Source organism: Odontesthes bonariensis, chromosome 21, assembly GCF_027942865.1.
Source record: "Odontesthes bonariensis isolate fOdoBon6 chromosome 21, fOdoBon6.hap1, whole genome shotgun sequence".
In the NCBI taxonomy this organism is placed as follows: domain Eukaryota; kingdom Metazoa; phylum Chordata; class Actinopteri; order Atheriniformes; family Atherinopsidae; genus Odontesthes; species Odontesthes bonariensis.
The window spans coordinates 824,756-845,723 of NC_134526.1; the positions used below are offsets into that span (position 1 = coordinate 824,756).

General features: G+C 44.2%; 1 protein-coding gene across 1 annotated transcript in view; it reads right to left on the reverse strand.

Moving 5' to 3' along the window:
• Positions 1-536: 536 nt before the first annotated feature.
• The window catches only part of LOC142371426 (MBT domain-containing protein 1-like), a 28,199-nt gene continuing 7,767 nt past the window's right edge, over positions 537-20,968 (reverse strand). The window contains exons 4-18 of the mRNA XM_075454089.1: positions 19,887-19,998; positions 19,549-19,628; positions 17,300-17,417; positions 16,136-16,270; positions 14,128-14,216; positions 13,948-14,046; positions 11,899-12,034; positions 11,765-11,820; positions 9,304-9,408; positions 8,840-8,987; positions 6,744-6,826; positions 6,162-6,399; positions 6,021-6,092; positions 5,535-5,705; positions 537-2,425 (exon numbers count right to left, since the gene is read on the reverse strand). Of these exons, the coding sequence (XP_075310204.1) occupies positions 2,316-2,425; positions 5,535-5,705; positions 6,021-6,092; positions 6,162-6,399; positions 6,744-6,826; positions 8,840-8,987; positions 9,304-9,408; positions 11,765-11,820; positions 11,899-12,034; positions 13,948-14,046; positions 14,128-14,216; positions 16,136-16,270; positions 17,300-17,417; positions 19,549-19,628; positions 19,887-19,998 (1,752 nt within the window). The 3' untranslated portion in view covers positions 537-2,315. The remainder of the gene's footprint in view (positions 2,426-5,534; positions 5,706-6,020; positions 6,093-6,161; positions 6,400-6,743; positions 6,827-8,839; positions 8,988-9,303; positions 9,409-11,764; positions 11,821-11,898; positions 12,035-13,947; positions 14,047-14,127; positions 14,217-16,135; positions 16,271-17,299; positions 17,418-19,548; positions 19,629-19,886; positions 19,999-20,968) is intronic.

Here is a 20,968-nt window from a genome sequence, read left to right on the forward strand (position 1 = left end):
GGTGATAGCATGGTTAGCCATCAGCTTCTCATTTCGTGTCGCTCCGTCCAGTTCCTTCTGTATACGGTCCTCGGCCACCACACACAGAAAGGTCTGCACCTCGCTCACTGTCCTTGGGTTGGCTTTCCTTCTCTGGTCTTCCATCTTCGCAATTCTGTTTATTCTCTGTTGCTTTCGCAGGTGTGTTTTCCCCGAGCTTCGTGGCGTGTATGACGTAATTTCACCTGACCAATCAGTGGACAGCACTGATCACGTGACGTTTTAGCACCGACTAGTACCGACTAGACCCACCTCTGAAGCAGGTACTTACCGGGGCTAAAAATTGTAACGGGTCCCACCTTCAACCCGTGGTGGAAAAGCTCCCAACCAGGTTAGAGTGGGACCGTGTAGAGCTGTGTTGGTACAAAAATGTTCGGTGGAAAAGGGGCAATAGAGGCCACAAATTGGGCTGATAACCAAAGCTGTGCAGAACCTGCAGAACCTTATAAACCGAACTCATGGATTCCTCAGTTCAGTTAAAAAAAACACAAAATATAGACTGTTTCAGGAACATTTTATTGCATAAAAATGAAAAGCGAGTCATTATACATCAAAGTTTTGTATTATTTCACAATCATGCTGCCAAAAATTCCACAAAGTATTAAAAAAAAGCTTCAGAGTTCAACATCAGCACGTCACCACGAGTTGAATCACACACTAAAGTATATATAGATCTATATATATCTGAATATTCTTAAATATTTGAGTTTGTTTGGGCGGGTCGTCAGTGTAAAACACACAACATTCAAATCTGACTCTGTCTCATGTCACCTTTATAAAAACGCATTACTTTATAAAAACTTCTTTTTTTTTTTTATGGCACATTTAAACATCTGTAACATCCAGAAAACACCAGACACAACTTTAACCACCAGGGTCTAATCAGAGTAAAGTTCCTCAGTGAGCAGCAGGCGGGGCCTGTTTTCAGGAGGCGGGGGCGTGTCCTGAACATGCTAAATATGTACCAGATTCATATATTTCTTCTTTTCTTTTAAGGCCATTAAACTTTTAACTGGTTCAGTTCTGCAACATTTGATCCGGGCTTGATTGGGCTTGCCGGTAAATGAAGCTAAATGTTCTAAATAGCTTATATCTATAGAGTCCTGATTCTGAGCCGTTTCTCTGATCTCACGTTTGTTCGACACATCGTCTGAATTATTTCAGAGTTCATTTCTTCTTTTTAAAAACAAAAAAACAGTCAAACCGAAGTGTAAATCTTTAAAATATCATCCTTAAAAGCCACAGAATAACAAACAGACAGACACAGAACATGACAGGAAGTGACATCATCACTAAAACGGGCACAGAATCTGATCTAAGACCAGAGCTCACACAGCACCATGACACACGATTCACAGAAGAAGACGAGCGGCTGAATCTGAATGTTCTGCGTTTGTTTTTCCTTCAGGAGGAGAAGAAGAGATCTTCCAGCAGAAAGGAGGCGAGTCAAACATTCTGAATAAAAACAATCATAGAAAGTTGCTTTATTTCAGCCGTGAGTGTGCAAAGACCTTAAAACATCTGTCAGATGTGAATGTGATGAGGCCAACACAGCAGGTAACATCTGGATTAACTGTAAGAGCATTTTGTTGGGAATTCTCCTTTAATCGTCCTTTTCTGAAGCTTTTGGGTTGACGTGACATTTCTTCACACTGAGCCGGTGCGTCAGGAGGAGCTAAAGCTGGGCTAAAACATCTGTTTTAACATCTGTTTTCTGCTCATATTTAACATGAAAAACATTCCGTCTGAAATAATCTGTGATATATTAAATGTAATCCCTTTCTTTCCAGCTTATAATCCTTTTAAAATACTTCTTTTGTGAGGTATCAGTGGTGAGTAAAGATGTGGATTTAAAGGAGAATTCTGCAGGTTTTCTGACAGCAGAATCATCCTTTAAGGCGACTCCGGAGCCTGTTTGTTCTCAGACTTATTGCAGGTTTCTGATGTCCAACGGACGGAGGAACATCGACCGACCGGTTGCCGTGGCGTCGGAGCCTCGGCTTCCAGCTGCGGTTGCCGTGGCGACAAACACGGCTAATCTCATGTGACATCACGCAGCGTCCCGCAGTATCACATCAACGATCAACAAGGTTTGAAGAAGTCCTCGTAGAAAAAAACGTCCTCTTTAACGGGCGGATGGACGGAGAGGGTGGAGGGAACTGACGGAGGGAACTGATGGAGGGAACTGATGGAGGGAACTGACGGAGGGAACTGACGGAGGGAACTGACGGAGGGAACTGATGGGTTCATTCTGAGGAACGAGGGAACAAACGGGCCTACTGCTGATCTTTGCTGGAGAGGAAATCTGAGGAGGAGCCGTTGGTTTCTGTCCTCTGAGATGATGAGAACTTCATCCCTCCAGAGTTCTCCTCTTTGATATGTGAACCTGCAGAGACAAACACAGCCATGAAGCTTAAATATGTGAACCTGCAGAGACAAACACAGCCATGAAGCTTAAATATGTGAACCTGCAGAGACAAACACAGCCATGAAGCTTTGAAGCTCCACTGATGACCAATGAAAAGCCTGATGTTGCTCTTCTTCACTCACTGGAGCCGGATTTCCATTCAGTTAAAGTTTGTAATGAATGAATGAAAGGCTGTGTTCCAAACCGCATACTTCTCCTACTACTCCTACTAACTTTAACTTTTTTTAAGTTCCCGGATGCATACTAGATTCTCCTAAATGTTGGGTATGCATCATGAGGTTACTACTCATACTCAAACTACCCAAGATGCAACGTAACGGGACGTCGCCGATCGTCATTTCCTGTCAAAACGGCAGTTTCAAGCTAGCTACAACGAGGGTAGGTTCACTTCCTGTTTTCAAAACAAAAGCACCAATTGTATGGTAATGGCTTTCCCTATGATAAAAGGCAACGGGTATTTTATTTTGTGAAAATAACAGGAAGTGCGTTAGCTCACTGCGGCTAGCTTTAGTAGCGCCGAATTCGTGGGAACAAAATTGTAAACAGCCGGTATTTTGTCAGGTTTTCAACACGTTGGGGATCTAAACGACTACTTTCTCTCCTGAAAATGTTTCAAATGTTGCTAAAGTTTACAGAGTTTAGAGCTTAAGAGAAATCAGCTTCAGGCCGGCTGATTTCGGCTCGGGCAGGAGCGAAATGCATTGTGGGTAAACGCTCTGCATACTGTCTGATCGAGTAGTATGTAATATGCAGTATGTAGTATGCCGTATGTAGTATGGAAGTATGCGGTTTCGAACACAGCCTATGTGTGTTTTTGTGTGTGGTCAGTAGGTGGTGCTGAAGGCCTTCATCCAATCACAGCAGCCGTTGTTACCCGGAAACAGAACTCAGAAGAAGACGCTAATTAAATCCCCGGGTTTGCTCGTATCTGGACATCTTCAGGACTTCCTGTCGTTCACAGTAAGTCACAGCGATGAGTACGGGGAGCCAGCAGGGACATTATTCAGAATGAGCTCGTATACATGTGAAATGGAAGTGATGGCGGTTAGCTTAGCATGCTAATTATATAGTAGTTGGAAAGAACTGTGGAGTATGGAGGAAAGGAGTTTTAGATCTTTGATAGGGGCAACATATGATGTATTGCCAACTCCCCAGAACCTAAAACTCTGGGTAAATGGAGACCCGTTATGTTCGTTATGTTCAAGTACTGCAACTCTAAAGCATATTTTGTCAGGCTGTAAGGTTAGTCTGTCACAAGGCCGGTATATATGGGGACATGACCAAGTCTTAAGAAGCTTAGCTGCAGGTGTTGAAGATAAACGAAGGCAGGTAAACTTAGGAGGGTCTAAGGTGAAGAGAGTTGCAATTCAGTTTGTTCAAGAGGGGGAGAAAGTTAATGAGATGATAAGGAGGAAAGGCAGCTTGGAGGATGCTTGTGATTGGGAGATGCAGGTAGATTTAGGAAATAAGCTTGTTGTTCCCCAGGAGATAGCCTCTACAAATCTAAGGCCTGATATAGTCTTGTGGTCTCGGAGTAGAATGAGAGTCTATTTCATAGAGCTGACTGTTCCTTGGGAGGAATTAGTAGCAGAAGCATATAAAAGGAAAAAGCTTAGATATGTGGAGTTGGGGGCAGAAGCAGCGAGGATGGAAGGTTAGAATCTGTCCAGTGGAAGTAGGATGCAGAGGATTTGTTGCAAAGTCTGTTGTCTCATTGCTGAGGGAGCTGGGTGTAAGTGGACAGAGTGTGAGGAAAATAGTGAAGGAAGTGTCAGACGAGGCAGTAAAGTCCAGTCAGTGGATTTGGATTAGAAGAAGCAATAGCAGCTGGGGGCCCAGCAGGGGGGGCACTTAGGGTAAACAGACTTTTGGAAGAAGTTCAGGATATTTAAGTGGAGGGTGTGGCCCATGTGAACCTTTTGAAACCAGGTGGCTATTTTAGGTGAGTTGGCCTGTATGGCTTTGTTTTTGCTGGCATTTTTAGTGATTATAGGACTGTTTATCTGCTGAATCTGCTAGTGTGTCTTCTACTGCCTCCACTGAAACACTGATGAAAGGAGGTTCCCACCTGATGACCCCAATGACATGTTGGTCAGCACTGCTCACTGATCTGTATTATAGGGAATTATTCACTGAGTTTGGTCCATTTTTTTCTTTCTTTTGCAAAAGTTTCTTGTGTTTACCTTAAAAAAAAATACTAGTATGTTGTGGGGAAACGTTCTGAAGTCGAGCTGCTGAGCAGATGTTGGTGTTCTGATAAAGTGTGTGGTTGGCTACTAAAGTTAAAGTTAACTAATCATACCAACTTTTGGAGTCGGTCAAACACCTTCTGGTTTAACTGAGATGCTTTCCGTATCAAGTGAAAACAAATGTTATTCCACATAGTGGAAGGTTTTTTCCCGGTTTATATAGGATGAGTGCATGATGTTTCAGTAATGTGTGAAAGAGTTTAGGATCCAAAAAAATGTATTGATTCTTGAGGAAATGGGTTAATTTGACTTTATTTGAGATCATTTCATTATTGTGTGTATGCAAGCTCATACTGAATAATGTCCCTGGTGGCTCCCCAAAGATCACTTCCTGTTTACCTCACTTCTTGTTGTGTTGCTAGCTCCTCTTGGCTCAGTGAATATTATTAAATTCCTCATTATAGTGGCTATAATGGCTAGTATCTCACATTATAAACTTTTGTGAAAACATACTTTTGCTGCATTGTCAATTCTGCACTCTTCTATTAGTGAATGTAAAGTCTGCTAGCTTAGCCTGGCTGTTAGCGCTGTCCCTCCATCACTGTTAGCTAGCCAAATTCCAGGAGTGTAAGTAACAATGCTAACTCTATTATGTGTTCCTCCTCCAGCTGCCAGCAGGAAGCTTGTGATTCATCACCAACCTGGCCACATTTCTAATAGATTTTATTGGGAAAACCCTGTTTTTTTTAGGCTCCAAAGTCAGAAATGTGGCATTAGAGATGCCAGTGATAACAGTAAAAATCCTTCCCGCCTCCCACAAGGGACAGAAAGATAAACATGTTTATTTTCAGCCCGCTCTTCTTCTTCTGCGTGTTTACCTGCGCCGTGCTCCAGGTCGGCCGGCGGCGGCTGGGCGCCCGAGGCCGGAGGGGGCGGCGACGGGTAATCGGGGGGAGTCTCGTTCTCGTCGCCCGACACGTTTCTGGGAACTCCCGTTACCATGACGCCACAGAGACTGACCGGTCGCTTAGCGATGGGCAGCTTCCTCTCTGGGAGACGGAGATGAAACGGAAACATGTTTCTTTGTGGTTCAAGTTTAGTTTAACCTTCAAATACTTTGATCTAGATAGATAGATACTTTATTCATCCCAATTTGGGAAATTGTTTTCTTGCAGCAGCATTCAGTAAAAGATATGAAAACAATTAAAGTAAAAACAAGCAAATATAAAATAAAAATAGTGAATAAACATTCGCTATGTACAAATCTACAGTATGAAGACTTTTTTTTTATCTAATGAGAATAAGCTGAAATGTGTGTAAAATCCTCTTTAATCAGATCCGTGCTGTTGGGTGCGGTCTCTTACTTTTCTTCTGTCCCCTGTATTGCTGTGATTTCTTTCTCTGTTTGGATGCGGCTGACTGCAGATCTCTGGAGCCTGACACAAGCACACGTCAGTGAATGTTGTCCCCCCCCCCACAAACCTTTGAGCCCAGGTGAGCTTTACCTGCGTTCAGCGCGGGCGGCTGCAGCTGGTACCCGGTCAGCTGGCACCAGCCCACCGGGTACAGGTCGGGCGACTCGCAGTCCACCCACTGGTCGTACTCGTCCTCCCAGCCGTCGAAATGTATCCGCAGCAGCCGGTGGACGATGCGGGTCACCGTGGCGACGCAGACCAGCCGGGGCTCCATGAGGTCCACGGCCTCCAGCTTCATGCCGGGACGGAAGCCGTGGTTCGGGACGTCCTGGGGGGGGACAGCCGTGTGAGTTCTGCATGAAAACAGCTGGTTCTGACACAGAGAATCTGCTTTTACAGCAGCGTTTCCTACAGATGTGTATGGGCCTACAGATACCTGGGATGGAACCCTGAAGTTCTGTTGTTTATCTTTAACCACCATGCAGCTGTTACCATGGAAACAACTGCAGATATTCACTTTAAAGCTGCTCAGAACTGAACTAACTCTGGTTCTGACTCAGATTCTGGGTTTATGTTCATGTTGGAACATGTTTCAGTGAATCTCTGCAGCTGTTACCATGGAAACATCTGCAGATATTCACTTTAAAGCTGCTCAGAACTGAACTGACTCACCTTGTTGAACAGGGTCACTGGTGCAGCCACAGACTTACTCTGCTTCAGGTACTCGAACCACCTGAAGGGAAGAATGGTGTAACCTAGGAAAAGCAGAAATCACACCATCACTCAGACACATGTTTCTCAGCACACCTGAAACAGAGACGAACAGAACAGCTTCTTTATCAGCAATCTGCAGATGTTTGATGATCCAGGACAGCAGACCAGTTTGGGCTGAACACAGCACAAAGGTTGCAGGGACTCCTGAACTCATTAAAAGAGGAAACAACCGTCTTCTTCTAACATTCGATGTTAGCGAGCAAAGAGAAGAGGGTCTGCGTTGGTAAATATCTTGAGACTCGGGACCTTACAATCACTGAGCGAGTCGGTAACCTCGGAGTGTTGATAGACTCAGATCTGACTTTCAGCAGCCACATCAAAGCTGTCACCAAGGCAGCTTTTTACCATCTCAGAAACATCAACAGAATTAAAGGTTTCCAGGAGAAACTCCTCCATGCATTTGTGGCACCCCTGAGAGGGAATGGCCACATTATTATTTCTTATAAAACGGGTAAAACGTGTTTATGGGACATTTTTCATTAATTTATGTATTTATTTTATTTTATTTAAAATTAGAGAACCAACGAAATGGGTAATTTGATTGTTGGGAAAGCAGTGGGGCAGAACGTTGTGGTCGCTCCAGGTGTTCAGGGGTACGGTAAGGATCCCCACATTCTGGAGGAAAACGAGGCGCATCGTGTCTTCACCTGCTTTTACATATTTGCCATCGCGGTCCCCATCCTTGGGACCCGTAACACATTCATCTCCAGCAGACTCCATCACTGTAACTTTTAACTGGACTTCCCACAAAGAGCATTAAACATCTGCAGCTCATCCAGAACGCTGCTGCTGGAGTTTTAACCCGGACTAAGAGATCTGAACACATCACAGCAGCTTTAAAATCTTTACTCTGGCTTCCAGTCAGTCACAGAATAGATTTTAAAAGCCTGCTGATGGTTTACATCTGTGATATCTTCAGAGAATATAAAGCCAGCAGAGCTCTTAGATCCAAGGACTCAGGTCAGCTGGTCCAGTCCAGAGTCCAGACTAAACATGGAGAAGCAGCATTTAGCTGTTATGCTGCAAACAAGTGGAACAAACTGCCAGTGGAGATTAAACTTTCACCCAATGGAGACATTTTTAAATCCAGGTTAAAGACATTTCTGTTCTCATGTGTCTATGCATGAAATCTGCACGCTATCTTTGAACTTATCTGGACTGTTGCTGGTTTTTAAATTCATTTAAATGATTTTATTTGTTTCTCTTTATATTCTTTTATGTATTTTTAATGCTTCTTCCACTCCCTGCTGCAATGCTTTTATTTTATGTGAAGCACTTTGAACTGTTTGTACATGAAATGTGCTATACAAATAAATTTGATTTGATTTGAAAAACACAACCCTGGGATTTATTTAGCTCCCTTTCTTTGAAACACTCGACATACATAAAATGCCTGAACATGCTGAGAACCTTTCCCCGACTTCTCTGCTGATAAAATCTAAGGCAGCTCCTAACTCTAGAACAGGGAACTGGCGGCCCTCGTCCTCACTCAGTACGGCCCGCAAATAGTAATTTGATCAATAATAATTTAATAATTTAAAAAAAAAAACTTGTAATTAGCGGGGCCCGGGCCGCTTTCCGCAACAGCGAATAGGAAAGTCCAGAGCCATGGCCACTAGCAGTGGCAAAAAGAGAAAACTGGACCGAAAAAATCGCATTTTTCAGCCAAAAAGGGAAGAAGAGTACCTCTTCAGTTTTGTTCTTTGTTATGAAGGAGTTGAAATTCTTGAAAAACTTTTTTTAAGCAAATGTTTTGTCTTTAATTGCTTATTAAGGACGTGTTAAAATATGCATTTATATGCAGAAAATAGTTGTATGTTTGTGCAATAAACACACAGATATAAATTCATATAAAATGTGTTCTTATTGAGAATCATTTGCAGCGTCTTTCATATCCAATTATTGGAAGTGCGCGGTAATGTGGCCCTCCAATGATAGTGCATGGAAGCTGCCCATCCCTGATCTAGAGGAGCTCAGAGTGAAGCCAGCGGTACCTCTGGGGGGCGTCAGCTCGATGTTGTTGATCTCACAGAAGCCAGCGGGGAAGATGGAGGGAGACGTGGAGTGATAGCAGAACCAGTCTGAACCGTCCGCCGCCTCCGAGCCGTCGATGCCGATCATCAGGTACCCGTCTGCCAGCACCTGGTGGAGGAGGAGCACAGGTTACTCCAGAGGCCCGGCAGAGGCCCAGCAGGCCAGAGGCCCGGCAGGCCCGGCAGGCCCGGCAGGCCCGGCAGGCCCGGCAGGCCCGGCAGGCCAGGCAGGCCCGGCAGGCCAGAGGCCCGGCAGGCCCGGCAGGCCCGGCAGGCCCGGCAGGCCCAGCAGGCCCAGCAGGCCCGGCAGGCCAGAGGCCCAGCAGGCCAGAGGCCCAGCAGGCCAGAGGCCCAGCAGGCCCAGCAGGCCAGAGGCCCAGCAGGCCAGAGGCCCAGCAGGCCCAGCAGGCCCGGCTCCCGCTCACCTTCCTCACTGTGGCCACGCAGATGGCCGACAGGTTCAGGGGGTCGATGGCTTCCAGCTTCATCCCGTCCTCGAACCAAGATCCGGTCTGATCCACCTCCTTCACCTGCAGGAGACACAGCGGTGACATCATTAATAACCCTACAGATGTTTAATAACCCTACAGATGTTTAATAAACCTACAGACGGGTCCATTCACTGCTTCAGAACATCATTCTGCTTCTTCCTCTGAACACAGTCAGTCTGCTGTTCTACAACCACAATAACTGAGAAAAGGTTTCAAATCTCAGAAAAAAAAAAACCACCAACCCAACAAAAACTACTCTGCAGGTTCACCAGGAAAGAGTTCACATTGAGTGATCAGGCCACCATTAAAGAAGAGTTTGGGGTCCCGTGAACAGAGGCTGGAGCTCCTCAACACGTTCTGGGGTCAGATCCCAGATAAGAACTACTTGGACTCCTCACAGAAAAACAATCATTTAAATAAAAACACAGAAAAAGTAGCTTTCTAGCAGCTGCATTCACTCATCCACAGAACTAAACTGCTTTAAAGGGACCATCCGGGATTTTGGACACAGGACCTCATTTCCAAGTCAGCCAGGGTGTAAGAAATGTGTCCAGGTGTTTTTTTTGCATTCCATGCAGTCCTTGTGAAATCCCATATCCCTGTTGCTAAGCTAGTGCAAGTGAACGGCTATGCTCTAGCCTGCCCCAAAAACACTCTATAACCTATTTATTTCACACTGAAAGAAACTCAATTATCATGGCACCGCATACACTTTTAGAGTTATGTTTGCGAACTTCGAGAAGGACTTTGTGAAGTCGTCAGGACTGAAATGATCACTGCAGATCACCCGGGTACGTAGCGTCTCCATCGGCGTGTTGATGTCTAGTCCTGCAGCCAAGAGCCAGAGTTTGGTTCTTTCCACATCTTTTACCGGAAAATAGTGAAAACTTGCCGGTACCCATCTGTGGGCTTTATTGTTGCAGTTTATATATGCACATTGATGTACCATGTTGCTATGTCGCTGTTTTTTAATATACTATTCGATCCGAAAGCGAGTTGTACAACTAGCCTTGCTAAGCGACGTCTCTTGCGCCTCACCTGTTGTTGACAGTGTGGTTACATCACAACTGAAGACAGCGAGGTAAAATTCCGCTCACCCCGAGAAAATAGTCCCTCAACATTTTAAAATCCAGGCAGTGCTAGGTCGGTTTTATTTCAAACCTCATTATATGAAGACAAACATTTACATTCGGAGCCTGGCATAATTACGGTTTTGTTTTGAATGTTGTTTAAACTGGATAAGACTGTTTTTGGGACAGGCTAGAGCATAGCCGTTCACTTGCGCTAGCTTAGCAACAGGGATATGGGATTTCACAAGGACTGCATGGAATGCAAAAAAAAACACCTGGACACATTTCTTACACCCTGGCTGACTTGGAAATGAGGTCCTGTGTCCAAAATCCCGGATGGTCACTTTAAATTCCTGCTTTAGTTCCTGCAGCTTTAACTGGTTCCTGGAGCTCTAACTGGTTCCTGCTGCTCTAACTGGTTCCTGCAGCTCTAACTGGTTTCTGAAGCTTTAACTGGTTCCTGCAGCTTTAACTGGTTCCTGGAGCTCTAACTGGTTCCTGCAGCTCTAACTGGTTCCTGCTGCTCTAACTGGTTCCTGCAGCTCTAACTGGTTTCTGAAGCTTTAACTGGTTCCTGCAGCTTTAACTGGTTCCTGGAGCTCTAACTGGTTCCTGCAGCTCTAACTGGTTCCTGCTGCTCTAACTGGTTCCTGCAGCTCTAACTGGTTTCTGAAGCTTTAACTGGTTCCTGCAGCTTTAACTGGTTCCTGGAGCTCTAACTGGTTCCTGCAGCTCTAACTGGTTCCTGCTGCTCTAACTGGTTCCTGCAGCTCTAACTGGTTCCTGCTGCTCTAACTGGTTCCTGCAGCTTTAACTGGTTCCTGGAGCTCTAACTGGTTCCTGCAGCTCTAACTGGTTCCTGCTGCTCTAACTGGTTCCTGCAGCTCTAACTGGTTTCTGAAGCTTTAACTGGTCCTACAGCTTTAACTGGTTCCTGGAGCTCTAACTGGTTCCTGCAGCTCTAACTGGTTCCTGCTGCTCTAACTGGTTCCTGCAGCTAACTGGTTTCTGAAGCTTTAACTGGTTCCTGCAGCTCTAACTGGTTCCTGGAGCTTTAACTGGTTCAGGATCAGCTCTGCTTTCTGTCCTCAGAGTCAGAACCAAACATGTAGAAGCTGCTTCAGGTTTTATGGATCATATGTGAGGAACAAACTGCAGATAACTGCAGCTCAGAGCCAACTCTTCTTCTTTTACACCAAACCTGAAGACTTTCCTGTTCAACGCTGTATTTAACCAACTGAGGGACCTCTCAGAGTATCAGGTTGAACTCTCCGGCTACATTTTCCCCCTTCAGAGTGAAATAAAAACCTTTAGCAGATGCTCACCTTAGCAAACAGCTGCCCAGGTGCGTCCATCCCACCGTCCAGCTTCTTTGACACATCTGAAACACACAAAGGATCCTCCTGAGTGCCTCCTGCATCCTCAGAGTGCGCTCATCCTCCCAAAGATCCAGACCCACCTGACCGCTTGAAGCGGTGCCCGATGGACCGCGACCAGCCGATGCCGTGGATCAGAGGGCTGTACATGTGGCACCAGAAGTCGTCCGTCCCGTCGTCGCACTCCTCGTACACCAGCCGCAGACGGCCGCCGATCACCTGCAACACCACCAGCGTCAGGAAGACGTTTACAGCATCAGCAGCGGCGGTCCTGGATAGATTTACGCCCTGGGCGAACCATCCCTTACCCCGTCACCAACACAACAACATATTATATTATTTTATTATATATAATCTTAAATACAAAAAGGTTAAAAAAGAAACCACATGTAGCTTACAGAATGGCATGTCCATGTATGTTCGAAGTTATCTAATTCAGCATATAGCTCATAACAATAAAAATAATCCACAGTCAGGACTTCTTGTTGTGTTGCAAACACAAACCAGACCAGGTTGCCTTTGGGTGAAATTAGCTGCATAACATGATGCCTCAATTCTGATTCCAGTTCAGCAAAACTAAAGATCAAATACAGTTGTGGCTAATAGCAACATGTTAGCAAGAGGCTAACAGATAGCCTTTAGCCTACGTCCCTCAGAAATCTGCATCCCTTTATCTTTTGCCCGTTTCTCCTCTTCTTCTCTTTCTAAACTGGGCTAATCAAAGGCTAGGTTAATGCTCAGCCTAAGGGCGTTGCCCTAACTTTTGCCCCACCCAAATGCTTCCAATCGGATCTATACACAATGACCTTTCACCAATCCAAATTAAACAACAATGCACATCACAGCTGCGTAAATTCTGACCAATGAAATATGAACACGCCTCTAAGCCTACCTCCCAGGATCTTATTATCTCCTCCAAATCTGTAATCTTGTAAGCAAAAACAACAATTGAACCACACCCTATTCTTCAACTCAAAATGGCGTTTGTAACACTTTTGTAACAAATTAAGAAAGAGGGAGAAATACCAACCATCATCATGGTATTTCACCATGATGATGATCCAGGATGACTCCACATTATTACCTTTTCTCATTAACGCCGTCCGTTCACCCGTCAATCAGCGGGAGTCTCGTGACGTAAACACATTCATGTAGATGGCTGCCCAGATTTATTTTTACATTTTTCACATAACCCGGTTAGTTACATGAAGGTATATGGGTCTATGTTTATTTTAGGAATGAAATACAGTTTATTTGGATTGGAAGCAGCTTGTGTTGTGGCCTGGGATCAGTATACCCCCCCTCTGGTGCCCACTCCACTAACTTGACATGGAAATGAGCGGTAGTCTAGAACAATGGTTTTCAAAGTGGGGGCCGCCAGGGGGCCTCAGAAAATTGGAGTGAAGATAAGAAAAAAATGCAAAAATAAAAAAATTGAATTAAATTTTTTTTAAACATCATTATAAAAAATTGTCATATTTTTTAAATCAGTATTGTAAAATACAATTTATAATAATATATCATATGGAAATGTTATTTGCCATGCTCGTCTTTCTGATTGGCTGCCAGTCAAAACATCGTAGACCTGGCGGTTTGCGCCTGTTCTGAAGCTGCTCTGCTGCTCAAGCTAGCGTGTAGCTAGCTTAGCCAAAATGGACAGATTTCTGACTTGGAAGAGACCGAAAGAACTGGCCGACTAAAATCAGAAAGTATGAGGCAGCATACATTAAGTTTGGCTTCACAGCCGTACAGAAAAATGGCGTCCTCTGTCTGGAGACCCTCTCAAATGAGTGTTTAAAACCTTCGAAACTTCAGCGTCACCTGATACAAAAACATCCGGCAGACTTCTTCAGACGTAAAGAAGAGCATTTAGTCAGGCTGCATTCACACGGCGAGCTGCTGTCCGTAAATAAAAGAAAGAAAATACCTTCTAAAAGTTGATGTTTCTTTACATATTTTGTAGCAAAGGGGGCCAGAAACTGATACTGTTTGGGGGGCCTTGGCATGGAAAAGCTTGGGAACCCCTGGTCAAGAAAACTGGCGATTTTTTTTTTTTGTGGACGTGCGCCATGGGTGGTCGCCCACATTGCCCATAGCAAAAACCGGCCCTGATAGGCCGCACCTCCACCCACCTGCTCAACCAGAGCCACCCGCGTCCGGCACAGGTGCGTCTTATCCACCACCTCCACCCTCATCTGCTTCTTGAAGGGGAACTGCATGCTCTCCTGCACCTGAGGAGGAGGAGGAGCAGGAAGAGGTCACATGCCGGCGCTCTGGGCGCCCACAGTCTGTCTGTGCCGAGTCCGGTTCACCTTTGAAGAGAAGTCCGGCGGCAGCGTCTTGGACCCCGTCAGTCTTTTGACCAGGAAAGTCTTCCAGTTGGTGAACCTGTGCAGGATGGCTGACGGAGACAAACAGAGCACCTGATCACATCGGCCAATCACAGCACACCGTTAACCCCCCGAGTTATGCAAACCCTGGTTCGGTTAGGGGGTAATGAAAGTATAGAGGGTACCAGAGGTGGAGGCAGAACAACACACACTAGCAGATTCAGCAGACAAACTCACCTAAACAGTCCTACAGTCACTAAAAATGGCAGCAGAAACAAAGCCATACAGGCCAACTCACCCAAAATGGCCGCCTGGTTTCAAAAGGCTCACATGGGCCCCACCCTCCACTTAAATATCTTGAACTTCTTCTTTGCTTCTTCCAAGAGTCTGTTTACCCTAAGTGCTCCCCCTGCTGGGCCCCCAGCTGCTATTGCTTCTTCTAATCCAAATCCACTGACTGGACTTTACTGCCTCGTCTGACACTTCCTTCACTATTTTCCTCACACTCTGTCCACTTACACCCAGCTCCCTCAGCAATGAGACAGCAGACTTTGCAACAAATCCTCTACATCCTACTTCCACTGGACAGATTCTAACCTTCCATCCTCGCTGCTTCTGCCCCCAACTCCACATATCTAAGCTTTTTCCTTTTATATGCTTCTGCTACTAATTCCTCCCAAGGAACAGTCAGCTCTATGAAACAGACTCTCATTCTACTCCTAGACCACAAGCCTATATCAGGCCTTAGATTTGTAGAGGCTATCTCCTGGGGAACAACAAGCTTATTTCCTAAATCTACCTGCATCTCCCAATCACAAGCATCCTCCAAGCTGCCGTGCCTCCTTATCGTCTTATTAACTTTCTCCCCCTCTTGAACAAACTGAATTGCCACTCTCTTCACCTTAGACACTCCTAAGTTTACCTGCCTTCGTTTATCTTCAATACCTGCAGCTAAGCTTCTTAAGACTTGGTCATGTCGCCATGTATACCGGCCTTGTGACAGACTAACCTTACAACCTGACAAAATATGCCTTAGAGTTGCAGTACCTGAACATAACGGACATAACGGGTCTCCATTTACCCAGAGTTTTAGGTTCTGGGGAGTTGGCAATACATCATATGTTGCCCCTATCAAAGATCTAATACTCCTTTCCTCTATACTCCACAGCTCCTTCCAACTAAGCTTTTTCTTCTCTACAGCGCACTAAGAGCACCAATGAAAGCAGTCAGATCAGACGGAGCTCTGCACACTGGAAAAAATCAGTCTTACCAAGTATATTTGTCTCATTTCTAGTCAATATATCTCATTACACTTAATATAAGACACAACTGCCTAACAAGTACCATTTCAGCCAGATATAGGGACTTGTTTTAATACAATACATCTGATACATAATATCTGAAACAGGACGGGAGATTGGACCGAAAAAAAAAGTTTCAGTGCAATCTGTTGGCTTCCTTAGCTAGGAAATTGTTTTTGAATTGGCTCTATATGAACGAATTGGATTATTTTATGAATAATTATGATTACAATTAATTGAACTTGAATTGGACTTTATTATCTAAGTGCCTTGAGATGACATTTGTTGTATTTGGCGCTATATAAATAAAAATGAATATCTTGTTAAGTGAAAAAGTCTTGAAAACAAATTTTTTTGAGTCATATCATATGAAACAAGCTTTTTTTTTTACATTTGAAGAGGTTTTTAAGCTAATTTCAAGATCACTTTTATCTCAAAAGTCCCAAATATCACATCTTATTTCAAGAAATCTTGACAAGCCGATTTTCACTAGTTCCATTGGCAGATTTTTTTTCTTATTTCAAGCAAAAACGTCTTTTATTTGTTGTTTTTTTACTTATCTTTGAAGGGGCATTTTTTCCAGTGCAGCAGGGAGATGTGGAAACATCCAGATTCTAACAGAATTCTTCTTGGGAACTTCCTCTGATGAACTCTAACAGCTTTAAACCCGACATGAAACTGGAACTTACTCTGAGGGGGGACCAGGGGTTTCCCTCCGGCTGCACACCAGCCCACCGGGTGGATGTCGGGAACACACAGATTCAACCAGAAGTCTCTGGTGGAGTCGCTGTCAAAGCCCTCGTAGCGCAGCAAGGCCTTAAAACCTGAACACACACACAGCAGGTGACCTTTAACCATGAAGACTTCATCTGAACCGGCCTTCAGACGGGCTGAGCCCAACAGGTTTCCTGTTTTATCCCATCAGCTTCGTTTCATCCGTTAACAAACATCGTTTCATCTGTTAACAAACATCGTTTCATCTTTTTCGCTCTGTAATGTTTCCCTCCCAGACGCCTCCGAGCCCAGAGAAGTGGACGCCACCTCTGGACCAGGTTAACATCAGGCTAACATCAGGCTGACACCAGGTTAACACCAGGCTAACATCAGGCTAACACCAGGCTAACACCAGGCTAACTTCAGGCTAACGTCAGGCTAACATCAGGCTAACACCAGGCTAACACCAGGCTAACTTCAGGCTAACGTCAGGTTAACATCAGGCTAACATCAGGCTAACACCAGGTTAACACCAGGCTAACATCAGGCTAACACCAGGCTAACACCAGGCTAACTTCAGGCTAACGTCAGGCTAACATCAGGCTAGCATCAGGCTAGCATCAGGCTAACACCAGGCTAACATCAGGCTTCTTCTCTGCACAGTAAAGCCTGTGAATGGAACTCTGGATCGTGGTGCTGGACGAAGGTTTCCCACAGTAATCCCTCGTCCGTGTGCTTCTATCAGCTGCTGATGAACGAGGGTTCTTGATGCGGCGCCGTCTGAGGGGTCAGAGGTCACGGGGGGTCCAGCTTAGGCTTGCTCCCTCGTACTTTACTCTGAAACTCCTCCAGATTCCCTGAATGCTTTAATGATATTCTGCTCTACAGAGGCAGAAATATGCAGATCCCTTCCAGTCTCTCTCTGTGGAACATTGTTTTAAACACATCTGCTGCTCACAGACTCATCATGGAGGCTGTAGGACCAGATCCTGGGTAAAGTGACATCATATTTATCCCTATTATTCCATCTATTAACAAACTGACTAAAGCTGATGAGACAGAACATGAAACATCTTGGGTTCATCCTGCCTGTAAGGAGATAAAAGTTGGGCTCAGATTGTCCTACAGTGTCATCGTACCCGCCAGTTTGATGATGGTGGCGATCCAGTAAACCTTCATGGGGAGACCGCTGTCAGTGTTGAGGACCTCCACCCGAACTCCTTCGCTCATGTCCCCCCAGGACTTGCCCATGGGAACCTGAACATAATAAACATGGTGCATCACTACCTGCAGACATGCTCAGTTCATCCTGTGACACAAACTCAGGACCAACGATCCCTCTGAGCTGCTCGCACATTCTCAGCGCACAAGAAAATCTTTGCAGCGCATAAAATAAAATTCACCATAAACGTATTACTTAATATCTAATACTAGACCAATAATGTGTTTTTCTGTACCATTTTTCAATGTAACGCAGTGAGTGACAGATGTTCAGCCAATGATACGGTTTACTTACGCTATGTTATGTCTATAACTACGCTATGTTATAGACCATCAAACGGCTTTTTAAATGCTTCCTCTTAGAGGAAAGCTTATCCATGTTTCTGATCTTATTAATACTGCACTAGGAGGAAAACTTAGTCATATTCAAATGGTCTATTAAGACCTATTACCACTGTATCAGCCTTAATATTTCCTCTCAGATCAAAGTCTTTTAAAGATTTGTTATCATTCATTATATCAACCGTTCTGTTATTAACTATATTTTTAAATGCCTCCTCTTAGAGGAAAGTTTATCCATGTTTGTTAGTTTACTCAAATTACCTGTTATAGTTATACCAATCCTACTATTAGCTAAATTTACTTTTGCTCTGTTATAGTTATACCAATCTTACTGTTAGCTAAAATTACCTGACTGATGTTCTGTATCTGTATTTCTGTGTTTGATTTTTTGATGTTTTTATTTCTGTATTTCTGTACCTGATTGTTGTTTCTATGTTGTAAAGCACTTTGGATCGCCTTGTTGCTGAAAAGTGCTATATAAATAAATTTCACTTCACTTCACTACGCTATGCAGCCAATCAGAGCATTGATGGTGCTTTCATATGTGCCCTGCCCATACGCGCCGTGCAGGTTAGCTAGCTAACAGTGAGACGGAGTTAGGAGTTCAGAGAAACCATGGAGAAACCAACGGGCAGCGCCAGCGACACATCCACTCACCGAGCCAAAGTAAAACAGAAATGCGGTTCTTTTAGGATGGAATGGCTTTCTGAGTGCAAACAGCAGAACAAGCGGTGAAACTGGGGGAGATTTTTTCTTTTTCCAGTGAGAAAGATCTACTCTGCAAAACATGCAGGCTGCAAGCATGACTCTCACAGATAACATATAACATACTACACATCTCATGAACAAGATTTTTGTCTTTTTCATTGTAAGTGGGCCAAATCGCTTATATTAAAAGTAAACTGATGAAAATTGCTGCTGTGATTTGATTCTTTTAATAAGCCGTGTAACTTGCGATGATCCGAGGTTTTGAACTCTACAGTCTGTTGTTAAATAAATATTGGATGCTTTCAAAGTGGTTGCTTATTTATTTCTTTTCTCGCTATGTTGTGGGTCAATTTATCCAGATTATACTGATACATTTTGTTTTTATTACATCATGTGTGAGTGAGTGGCCTCTATAAGAGGACATCGCGGTGCATTTGTAGTTCCAGGAGCACATCTGGACATCTAGAATTTAGATTTATTTTATATTATTTGCTTTTTGTTTTTGTTGTTTAGCATAAATTGGTTTGTAATTAATTTACCACATTTTTTGTTTGGGGAAATGGGCGTTTCACACATAAATCCAGAGGTTTTAGGGAGCGCTGGACGCACTTGGGTGGTCACATGGTTTACCAGTTCTCAGTCAATCGATGGAATAAATCCATGATGAACTATATTTTTGACGTTTTGGACCTTTTTGTACGGCGTAAACCAGAAAGTGCGTCAAGTGACTATTTGAGTTATGTTTATTTTTAGTTTGGTCACCTTTAAGTCAAAAGTTTTTTCTATTATTTTCATAGACAAATAGTCACTACAATGACTATTGAGTACATTTATGTATATTGCTGTAATTTATTCTGTATTTTGCCAGATTACGGTGATCATGGCGCCCTTGAATATTGTTGTCCAGGGTACAGGGACGTGTTAACCTGGCCCTGCTTACATCTAATCTAAGACTCACAGAAAAATATTTAACTTCTGCTCTTCATGCTGACTGAGCCGATTCAAACATCTTTTTAATTCTCTTTGTAAAATATAATAAAAACTTTTCGCTTCTATTTAAAGAACCCTGAACGAACTGCCTCCTGTGTGTGTGTGTGTGTGTGTGTTTTCTACACACATGTTTGAAACAGCTGACCGGCGCTCCCATCACGTCTCCGTCTCCAAGGTAACGGCCCCAGTCAAACACCTCCACAGTTACTGTAGAAAATAAAGCACAAAGACTCAGGATCCTCCTGCAGGTTCTGGGGGTTAAACATGTTTTCAGAGGGTTAAATGTTCTATAGTCAAACGTTTTAAACGTTCTGATGCGAGTATGCGGCTTTGGACCTGAAGCTGCTCTCTGATTGGCTGGAAGTCATAACGTTCAGCAACAAAAAGTGTTGAAAAGTGGAATATTTGGACCCTTTTGGTTGTTATTGAGGCGTGTCTTGCACCTGCAGAGCTGGTTAAACTCACCGCTCTTCCTGGTGCTGCTCTGCTGGCTGGCTTGGTGTTGGGCGTAAGCAGCCAGCTTGGTCATAAGAGGCTGCTTCTGCAAAACTTTGGCTTTCTTAGTGGGAGGCTTCCCCTTTAAGAGACGGAAACAGAGAGTTTCATCACCAACTGTAAGACACACCAACTGTGCATAGCTATTAATACATGAAAACAGATCAGCTGGGTCCAACATTCTGAGGAGGTCTCAGTTAGTTTGAGCTTTCAGGATCACAAAGAACCGCAGGATGAGATACTTCATCCATCCATTCATCCATCAAAGTATTCATCCAACCAACCATCCATCCAACCATCCATCCATCCATCCATTCATCCATCAAAGTATTCATCCAACCAACCATCCATCCATCCATCCAACCATCCAACCATCCATCCATTCATCCATCAAAGTATTCATCCAACCAACCATCCATCCATCCATCCATCCAACCATCCAACCATCCATCCATCCAACCATCCATCAAAGTATTCATCCAACCAACCATCCATCCATCCATCCAACCATCCATCCATCCATCCATCCATCCATCCAACCATCCATCAAAGTATTCATCCAACCAACCATCCATCCATCCATCCAACCATCCAACCATCCATCCATCCAACCATCCATCAAAGTATTCATCCAACCAACCATCCATCCATCCATCCAACCATCCATCCATCCATCCATCCATCCATCCAACCATCCATCAAAGTATTCATCCAACCATCCATCCATCCATCCAACCATCCATCCATCCATCCATCCATCCATCCAACCATCCATCAAAGTATTCATCCAACCAACCAACCATCCATCCATCCATCCATCCAACCATCCATCCATCCAACCATCCATCCAACCATCCAACCATCCATCAAAGTATTCATCCAACCAACCATCCATCCATCCATCCAACCATCCAACCATCCATCCATCCATCCATCCAACCATCCAACCATCCATCCATCCAACCATCCATCCAACCATCCATCCAACCAACCATCCATCCATCCATCCAACCATCCAACCATCCAACCATCCATCCATCCATCCATCCAAC